At 53.0% G+C, this 10,332-nt stretch overlaps 1 protein-coding gene across 1 annotated transcript; it reads right to left on the bottom strand.

Moving 5' to 3' along the window:
- Window positions 1-944: 944 nt before the first annotated feature.
- Window positions 945-9,740, bottom strand: LOC102000801 (keratin, type II cytoskeletal 5-like). The gene is made up of 9 exons (XM_005353850.2): window positions 9,261-9,740; window positions 7,597-7,805; window positions 6,937-6,997; window positions 6,087-6,182; window positions 4,875-5,039; window positions 3,886-4,011; window positions 2,908-3,128; window positions 2,351-2,385; window positions 945-1,168 (listed from the first exon to the last, which is right to left on the bottom strand). Exons 1-9 carry the CDS (start codon window positions 9,738-9,740, stop codon window positions 945-947), a joined length of 1,617 nt encoding a protein of 538 aa, XP_005353907.1.
- Window positions 9,741-10,332: the final 592 nt, after the last annotated feature.

The following is a 10,332-nucleotide window of genomic DNA, read 5'->3' as shown; positions in this document are numbered from 1 at the left end:
ATGATGGTCTCAGTACCCAGGCTCAGCTCCTGGAACCCTGGGGCTCAGGAGCAGAGGGTAGGATGGTGCATAGTTGTAGTGTGGGAATCACCGGTTAACACAGTTGCCGCTTGGTGTAAGATGCAGTACACTGAGGACATAGGGTGCTCAAAGGCGTTTTATTGAAGCAGGAAAAAGGCACGCAGAAGAGCAATGAGTTGCGGCTGCTCTTCCAGAGCTGTTAGCTTCCTTTACATACAGCGCAGCAGCAGATAGCCTAATTGCCTTTGGGAAATATTTTGGTCTTGAACTCATAACAGATATTTGAGGGCCCACAATTCTTCAGATGATGCCACTGTGAAGACCAACTCCCAAGCCTTCCATGCAGCTCCTTTCCTATGTCCCCCACTTCTCCTCTGCTACCTGTGTCCCTGTGCCCTGGAGCAAGAGAAAGCTGCAAAGATCCACCTTTCTCCAGAAGAAAGGCGGATCATTGCAGCTTTCTCCAGCTTCCTGTCTGGCTCTGCCCTGAGTGCTTAGAAAGCCTGGACGAGGGATGGACGATCCTCCCATCTCAGAGTCACCTCAGAGTCTGGGAAGCACACAATGAAAGGTGACTCTGAGCCACCAAGGTCAAATTCTCAGGGAGGACTGAGTAAGAAAAACCCCTTGGGACTGTAGAGCTCAAGCAGGTTGAGGAGGACTGACTTCTGCAACCCCTATCGCTTAGGGGCAAAGGCCTGGCCTAGAGCAGCTGGGTCAGTGTGGGTAAGGGAGGACTTTGAGATGAACAGTGGGTGGGGTATCCCTGGAAGGCCTGCTTGGAGGCAGAAGATGGACAAGGTGACCTAAAACTCACAGGCCACTTGGTGTCAGTGTCTCTCGCTGTGGATGGTGAGCATAACTAATCATCAGGCCTTAGCTGGGAGTGGGGGGCTGGGGACAGTGGCAAGGCAGGTAGCACGTTAGCTCCTGTAACTCGTCTTGCTGGATGATGTCTTGGAGATGATCCGCATGCTTGAGCTGCTGCCACTCACACTGCGACCGCTGGTGGAGCTAAAACCGCCACTCCCACCGCCACCATAGCAGTGGCCACTGCTACTGTAGCCACCTCTACTGTAACTGCCGCCACTCATGCAGAGGCCGCCACCTCCACTGTAGCCTGTGCCCCCGGAGGAAGAGACCACAGCTGAAAAAAAGAAGCCACAAGATACATTGTCATATTGTCAGCTGTCAGTTGTTCCTCCCACGCTCATCTCCAGGCTGCCTCTCTCGCCAAGAAAGCTCAGATGACAGACAGCTATCTCCAGAGGCTGCAGGAGGCAGGGTGAGCTCCACCAGGGATACTGTGACTTTTGAAGCTCCCACAGTTGTGATGGTACTGGTCCCTCAAAGAGATGCCACCATGGCTGTGACCTCCAGGCCAGAGATGAGCAGATGGAGGTGCAAAGCACCAAACAGCACTCTCAAGGTCACTCCTGCCTGAGGACAGGTCGAAGGCTCCCAGGATGCCTTGTTCCTTTCTTTGTTAGGGCTTTCACATTAGATGGGACACAAGGCCTCAAATTTGGGAAGGAGATTTTGGACTTTATCAGGACAGCTCCAAAGGCCACCTAGATGAGTCTCCCTGCCAAGTATTGGAATCTCCTCAGCTTCATTTCTGGAGCTGCTAGTGTCATCTCCAATACCTTGGCAACAGTGAACTCAGGCCCATGAGGGGGCAGTGTTCCCAGCCTGTCAGACACTTGAAGCTGTGGCCAGCCCTCCCTCTGGGAGTTTGCTCTTCCTGTGAGACTTTTCCTAATGTTTTCTCTAATGACCACAGGATCTGGCTTTTCTGACCTGGCTGAGGCCCAGGGGCTCTCATCCCCATGACCATGACTCAGGACTGTCACATCTGCCGAAGACAAGAGAAGACCTTCTGGTCTCCTGGATGTCCAGGCAAAGCTGAGATGTTTGCTTTACTTTCTCAGACAATTTGCTTCAATCCTATGTATAGGTCTTTAAGATGCTCCATGCTTTTGCCAGAGTAGCTGAGGACTGGGGACCCTGGCTGCATGGGTAGTTCTGTCCTATTCAGGATCCTCTAGGGCTAGGCTAGACATGTGACATTACAACCACCAAGGGGTAAAGGGTCCCCTGCAGCATTTGAGGACACTTCCTCAGAATGAGAAATAGTGCGCAGACTCCTTTCCCAGGGACAAAGAATGTTAAGCACTCTTAACACCAATAGGGAAAAAAACCAAAAAAAGAAGAGGGGCTAATGGCATGTTTGCCTCAGTTGTTCATTTCCAAATCTCAGCGATGTTAGGGCCCCAATGCCGCCTCTCCTCCCCAGCCACTCTTCTGTCTTTCCAAGACATTTACTCACAGATGTTCACGGCACCAACGCCTTCTCCAGTGAGCCTGTGGCAGGTGGGAAAAGAGGGTGTGTCATTACTGAGGACTTAGAGAGCTCCCAGTCCCTTGCATGTGAAGCCATCAATGCTGAGCACAAGCTGTGAGCCCGCCCTGTGTTTAACAAGGCTGGCATCCACCTCATGAGCTTTAGAATCTAGCAAAAATACAGGAGGGGAACCCCGGAGGGAAATAGAGATAGACACCGGAAGTGAGACCCCGTGCCAATGAGGTAGAATGGAGCAAAGTGTGGGACATCCCTGAGGCTGGTGCCAAGGACACTGCGTGTGTTATAAGGCTCAAGTCACAATGCCCCTGCTTAGGAGTTTGTGGTCATTTTTGCCTCACAGCCATGCCCCTAGCCCAGGCCCAGAAGCAGCTGTAGGAGGAACCTGTGAAGGAACAGTGAATGACACCTGCATCTGACCTTGACCCTTCTATGCAGGGGCAGGAAGGTCAGTGGTTCACGTGGCCTCTGTAGCATACTATCCTGTTCTGGTAGCATCTGTTTGGGCCATGGTGGGAACTCACCTGCACTCCTCGCCCTCCAGCAGCTTGCGGTAGGTGGCGATCTCGATGTCCAGGGCCAGCTTGACATTCATGAGCTCCTGGTACTCGCGCAGCTGCCGCGCCATGTCCTGCTTGGCCTTCTGCAGGGCCTCCTCCAGCTCTGCCAGCTTGTGCTTGGCATCTTTGAGAGCCAGCTCCCCACGCTGCTCGGCATCAGCGATGGAAGCCTGCAGTGTGGCACACTGCCCACAGGAGAAAGAGCAGCTTGTGACACAGCTCACGGAGGTTAACTTCCCTGAGGTGTGTCAGTGCTGTGGAAGTCAGAGCACTGAGTCTGGGTGTAAGATTGTTATCAGTCCCCATGGATGGTGTAGAGCTTTCTGGGTGAGAAAATGGCTTTCTGCGGTCTTCCTCTGGGTCGAAGGTAAGGCTATAAAGCAAGACCAGCTTGGCCTTGTTGTGCTCCAGGGAAAGGGCCTGTCTCAGGCCAGTGCTTCTTCATTCCTTCTCTGACAGACTTCTCTCTGCACAAACTGAGGTAAGCCCCAAGCGCTGTATAGTTTTATGTCAACTTAACCCAAGCTAGAATTATCTGAATGGGGGAACCTCAGTTGAGAGAATGTCTCCATAAGATCTGGCTGTAGAATATTTTCTTAGTTAGTGATTGACGGAGGGAGGGCTCAGCCCATTGTGGGTGGTAGTCCTGGGTTCTACAAAAAAGCAGGCTGAGAAAGCCATGCAGAGCAAGCCTGTAAGCAGCTCCCCTGTGGCCTTTGCATCAGCTCTGCCTCCAGGTTCCTGCCCTGAGTTCCTGTCTTGACTTCCTTTCACGATGAGCTATGATGTGGAAGCAGAAGCTAAATAAACCCTATCTTCCCTAAGATGCTTTGGTCAAAGTGTTTCATCAAAGCAATAGAAATCCTGACTAGGACAGCACAGATCCAAGTCTTTCTGGATGCAGGGATTTGGATGGGATTGTCTTTGAGATATGAGTCCTACCTGCTTCTTCAGGTTGTCAATCTCAGAACGCAGCCTCTGCATGGCCCTATTCAGCTCAGAGATCTCCATCTTAGTAGTACGGAGGTCATCCCCATGCTGGCCAGCAGACCGCTGCAGCTCTTCATACTGGAGGAGAAGAGTTTCCAGGTGAGGGACAGTCAGGCCCAAGGAGAGAGGGCTGGAGCTCCCCGGGGTCTCCAGACCTTCAGTGAGCTGCTCAGAGGGTCAGGGCTGGAGCTCCCCAGAGCCTCCAGACCTTCAGGGTGCTGCTCAGAAGGTCCTGTGTTGTCTTACTGTGACCACTGAGTCTGCTCAGTGGCATCAGTCTTTGCTCCGGACTTGCTCTCCTTATCCACACACTGCAGCAGCAGCTGGACAGCTGTGGCCATGCTGTTTCTCCTTTTCCTGCTCCTGGCCTCTCTCTTCCCTATCCCTTCACTCCATGCATCTGACTCTCCCAGATCAGCATCACACACACACACACACACACACACACACACACACACACACTGATAGAGATCCTCCTTCCATACATTTGTCATGCTACCAGAGCGTACTGTCTCCCTGACTCCCAGAACAGAGTATTTATTCCAACTTGGGAAATGTCATTATGTTGTCCATACCAAGTCTCTGTCCTCAGAGCCTTGCCCCCAACCCACTCCGGCTCTCTCTTTTGCATCCTCTGGCCTCATCTAGAAGGCACTAGACCTTCATCTTGACACTGCCCCCTCCGATTGGCGTGGTGACTACAACTTGACCACTTACAACCATTTCTCTGGTACCGAGCCTTGGAAACTCTGCCTGACTATTCCTGTTGCTCTGATGGTGTTGACCCTGGGTAATGTCAGAACACATGAAGCTCTCAGTGGAACTCAGACACTTTGGACCCCACTAGGCAGGGACACTGGAGAGGATAGACTCCTATCTTATTTGCGAATAAAGCTTTCAATCTCTGTGCCTGTTTAATTGGTTGGATCTTGGCACCTCACCTTGGTCTGGTACCAGGACTCAGCCTCTGCCCGACTGCGGTTGGCAATGTCCTCATACTGGGCCTTGACCTCGGCAATGATGCTGTTTAGGTCCAGGCTGCGGTTGTTGTCCATGGAGAGAACCACAGAGGTCTCAGAGATCTGAGCCTGAAGCTGAGCCAGCTCCTGTGAGGAGAGATAAGACAGGGCATTCATGTATGCGCATGCGTGTGTGCACATGTGTGCAGATGTGTATATGAGTGCATACATGTGCTTTGGGGTTGGTAACCCCTTGGGACAGGTTCTGGCATGGAGGGTCTTGCACTGTGGAGTGCAGCGCCTCTCTCAGCTCTGAATATTTAGGAGACCACCGAGTCTACAGCTGCTCTTCAGCATCGGCACACGTGTACCCGAGTGCAGCGCAGTAATTCCAGCTAGAATTCTCTAGAAGCCACTCCCGTTGTCAAGGGAGTGTCAGAGTGTGATCGCTCACTCTTTGAAGAGGCCCAGCCCTTCACACCCAATAGACTGTTGTTTCCTTGTGCAAGAAGCTTGAGTCAGAAGGGACCAGGCACTGCTGAGTCCATCCTGTTCCCCACTGTCCTGGCTATGCTCATAGGATGGGTCATGAAGATTAGCTAGAAACAGCAGAAAGGGCTCCTAAAAAGGCCCAAACCTGAGGGTCTTGATTAAGTCTGTGGTGCTGCCCCTACAACCCACAGAAGAGTACCCTGGAGCTCCACAAAACACATCTTCCGGAAAGACAGGCAGTCACCACTCTTGAAGAGGAAGCACCTGCAGGCTCCATGATTGCTGCTGTATTACTATTGGGGCTCCAGGAAGAAGAACAGTGAAACTGGGTTGGGCTAGGGAGTGAGCCATAGGGCTCAGACAGTTCTGTAGGAATCCCTGAATTTGGTGACAGACAGATATGCTGTCTGCCCAACAGAACACGTTATTCTAACAAGTTCTAATTATTTTAATTAGCCGAGGTTGAGTTTTTTGCCTTTGGAAACTTTTGCTACTTCCAAGAACCTCATTTTCCCCCTCAAAGAGTAGGATCTGCCCTGTGAATCACAATCCACAGGTGGGATGAGGAGGGGAGAGGAAGGAGGCCAGTAAAGAAATGGTAGTTGTGTGCCGGGGTGGGGTGGGGCCGGGGTGGGGTGGGGTAGTGGGGTGAAGATGGGTCCCAGCCTCCAGCCCTCCAGACAGGACACCAGCGTCTCTCACCGCCTCATAGAAAGCTCTCAGGAAGTTGATCTCGTCCATCAGGGCATCCACCTTGGCCTCTAGCTCCACCTTGTTCATGTAGGCAGCATCCACATCCTGGACACGGAACATGAGGTCATTCCGAGTCCTGCCCTCCCTGGGTCAACTCGCAGCCTCTGGAGATTATCTCTGGGGCTAGGGGGGCAGCTTCAGCTCCCCCGGAAATCCATATTATTGCTGCATGCTGTTAAGTGGATCCAGAGGGATGGAGAAGCCCACATAGTATGACCTTTAGGAGCGCCTGTCTGCTGCTCCTCAGGTATGCGCAAGGGTGAGCATGCCCTGTTCTGGGTCATGGGGCTCCCACTTCCTATGAGCTCTTCAGCACTCTCCCCAAAGACTGCATGGGCCCCCATCCTCATGCCTCTGCCCATTCTGCCCCTTTTCCTTCTCCTTGCTGCTACTCCGTTTGTCCCTCAGTTTAATCCTTGGTGCTTTTCCTACCCTCTGCCAGTCTCAAAGCCAGACAGTCAGACCTCTAGACTTCCATTGCCTGATTCTCCTACAGCCCTGCCCAAAGATGGGCTCTGAATTCTGGATTCTGAGCGTAGGACCAGGCCCAGTTGGCTTCTCCTTACCCTACACTGCACCGTGCACAGAGAGAGGCTGGTGCCATGACTTATACAGCTTGGAGTTGGGAGTTCTGGATCCTGACCTGCTTCTAATCACCTCTGTACAACAAACTGAACACCCCAGGACCTCAGCGGCCTCGTGTTTAAGGTCAAATATGTCTCCAAGAAGACCGAGGATTCAGTGGAAGCACTGCCTCCCCCAGGAACCTGCAGTCAGCGAAAAAGCCTTTGCCACTTACTTTTTTGAGTACTACAAACTCATTTTCTGCCGTTGTGCGTTTGTGGATTTCCTCTTCGTACCTGAGGAAAGGAGGAGAAGAGTGGGTGTTGGGAGAAGGGCTTGGGAGTGAGGTGGGAGAAGGCCCCAGTACACCCTGCATTTCCTTCTGCTCAAGGTTATGGCGGGAGGGCACCCGTGGAAAGCATCCTGCTGTGGTGTGGCTCCTTCATATATACGTGTCTCCGAACCCCAAGTCAAACAGCCCAGCTTCTGCCCAATGAAAACTCCAGCTGGAAGTGCCAGAGTAGAACCATGCCCGGTCCTGTGATGTGCCCTGCCCCCACCCCTCCTCCTCTTTAGCCTGACTCCTGCTATTCTAGGCTGTTTCCTATCAGCAGAAGTTAAAGGCTGTTACATTTGGACAAGTCTTTGGACTCATATGGTCATTACCTCGGTAACCCCAGTCCTTTCTTCCTCAGACCCTAACATTCTGGACCAAAACCTCTGCTCATTTGTTTTAAACTTTTGTACCAATTTGATTCCATCTCGTGCCCCAAATGTGTGTCCCATTCCCGTCAGATGGGCAGTTTTGGAGAACAGCGCACCCTCCTCCTTTTGCTTGACCCCCCCAGAACCCCAGGGCAGGGCACTGGAGCCGCTGGACAGAGCACCCACTCACTTGTTCTTGAAGTCCTCCACCACATCCTGCATGCTCTTCAGCTCCGTCTCCAGCCTGCCCCGCTCTCCTCCCAGACACTCCAGCTGGCGCCTCAGGTTAGCGATGTAGGATTCAAACATGGGCTCCAAGTTGGTCCTGGTGGTTTTGTGGTCCTGCAGCAGGCTCCATTTGGTCTCTAGGACTTTGTTTTGCTGTTCCAGGAACCGCACCTGCCCCGCAAAGATCAGAGATTGTGAGGGCTTCCTTGCTTCCGCCTCTCACATGGTCTGCGATGTGCGATACCCCCGCTAGTGTAGGTAGTGGCTTCCATTGCTCCCCCTGAGCTGCAAGGGGCCTGGATGCAGAGACCCACGTCAGTATTGGAACGGTGGGCTTGGGGGGCAAGTACTAGGTCCAGGGGAGCTGGAGGCCATCTGATACACCAACCTTGTTGATACACTAACCGTGTCGACAGGAACTTAGGAAAAGAACTTTATGACTGCCTGAGCCCAAACTGATTCCTGTTACATTTGTGGGAGGCTGTGGCAGGCAAGTCTATCATTCCTTTTCCCTTCTGGGAAGATTTCTCCAGATCTGGAACTTGGACTCCACTGCCTGGGCCCTTTACAAATGTTAGTGTGGGCCACCCTGGAGCTACTCTAAAGGAACCTGGGCACAGTCCTAGCCATGCCTCTCACCAGCTCTTGAGCAATCCCCTCCCTTGAGCTGTTGTTTGGGCTTCTGTACTCAGCTCCATCTGATCCTGATTTCCTTCAACCTGAAGTCCTTCCCCTGGGAGGAACTGGAATGCTACTTAGTCTCCAAAAAGAGAAGAACAATACCTCCTTGACTTTAGAGATGGCAATGTCCCCACAGAGGTCTTTAAGTGTGTCTTTCTTTCCCTCGTCTCCCACTGTGGGAGAGAGCATGCCCTGGTCCCCAGTCCTTCCCAGGTCCACCCACTATTCCCACACCCCCTCTAGACAAACCAGAACAAAGAAAAGCCCAGGACCTATCTCCTCTTCTCAGCAGGCTCCCGGAAGTCACACCCCTGCTGAGATAACCCAGGCCAGGTGAGATGACAAGTGACAAAGCTTTAGGGCTGGTGCCTGAGCACCAGCTGGGTCTCTCCACCTAAACATCTGAGTGGACTAGGGCTGTGACTCCTCTCTTTCCCAGCTGAGGCATGAGGTGGTGCGTCGGGTCCCGAGAGGCTCTCCCAGAGTTGGGGACCTCTAGGACTGTTGGGACTCAGGCTGAAGTGACACGTGTCATCTCAGTGTCCTTCATTGTCTACTCCTCTTCCTAGACATTCGCTATCACCAAGATGTGTCACCAGGGAAACACCTCTGTCTTGGGAGGACACTAGAGTTAGTTACCTGGGAGAAGGAAAGGGGCCCAACACGCTTCCACGCACCCTTAGCCTTTGTTCTTTTACCACCTTCCTTCCAAACCGTCTAGCTGAGCCCATGACGGCTGACTGTCAAAGTGGCAATGCCCTCGTTGTGGGTCTGAGAGCTCTCGGGCTGATGGAGAGGGTACTTTCTGCTCCTTCCCTATCAGCAGACTGCCTAGGCCCTGGGTGCATGGGTCCTGGGAAGCCCCAGGTGACCTCAGGAAAACCCAGACAGTGAGGAGTTCAGATGGCAGTCACTTCTGTGGTGGAGCCCCCTCTTGCCCCTCACCTTGTCTATGAAGGAGGCGAACTTGTTGTTGAGGGTCTTGATCTGCTCCTTCTCCTCCTTTCGAACCCGTTGGAGAGATGGGTCGATTTCCAGGTGCAGGGGGGTAAGGAGACTCTGGTTGACAGTCACTTCATGGATGCCTCCAGCTCCAGGGGCCGTCCCACCTCCAAATCCATACCCACCATAGGCTCCCCCAACTCTGTACCCTATGCCACCGACACCTAACCCACAGGCAGCACCTCCAAAGCTGGCCTGGCTGGAGCGGTAGCCCCCACTGATGGAGATTCTCTTGTTACCCCCAAAACTGTGTAGACTTCTTGTCCCCAAACCACCCCCAAAGCTGCCTCCAAAACTCTTCCCGCTCTGGGACATGGAGACAGAGCTGAAGCCGGGCCGACAGCCAGGCAGCATGCTGGCTGAGGAGGCAGTGAAGTTCCGTGTGCCCCCAGATTTGATGGTCACAGAGGAACGCTGGGTCATGGTGGAAGTTGGTGTCAAAGGGCAGCAAAGGCAGGAGCGAAGAGTCTTTAGATTCTGGCTCGCCTGGACTCACCTTGAGTTTTATCCCTTTCAAGAGCTGGGCTTGGCCAGAGCAGATCAAAGACCCCTCTGTTGTGTTCACCACAATGGCATGTCTGGCCACAGTCCATCTTCCTGCCTGCTAATCATCATGAGGAACTCCCTTCGCTGGGCAGGAGCGGGCCTGGGGAGTCCAGCCTGAGGCAAGCCTGGCCTCAGAACTCCCTGCCTGCCAGACACCCCTCATCCCCCCACTTCTTTCACCTGTAGCTTTCTCCTTCATGCCCAGCTCCCAGACTCTGGACCCCAAACTGCTCACCCCACCATTGTTGAGTCTGCACCGCTTTGTGGCAGGCCTGCCACAAACGTTATTACATTCTATTTTTGTAACTTTGAGAAAGTGGAAGGTAAGTCGCTGCCAACAGTCCTGGGCAGTGTCATGAGCTGAAACCCACCTTCCACTTTTCAACATGGCTGTTCTCGCCCTTGGTTCCTACCTGCAGCCTTTGGCACACAAGCCACACAGCTAGGGAATCTGCAACAAGACTAGAAC

The sequence above is a fragment of the Microtus ochrogaster genome, chromosome 15 (genome assembly GCF_000317375.1).
Source record: "Microtus ochrogaster isolate Prairie Vole_2 chromosome 15, MicOch1.0, whole genome shotgun sequence".
NCBI classification, from domain to species: Eukaryota; Metazoa; Chordata; class Mammalia; order Rodentia; family Cricetidae; genus Microtus; species Microtus ochrogaster.
The sequence above is the reverse complement of the archived record's forward strand: the minus strand, read 5'-3'. Positions and strand labels throughout refer to the sequence as shown.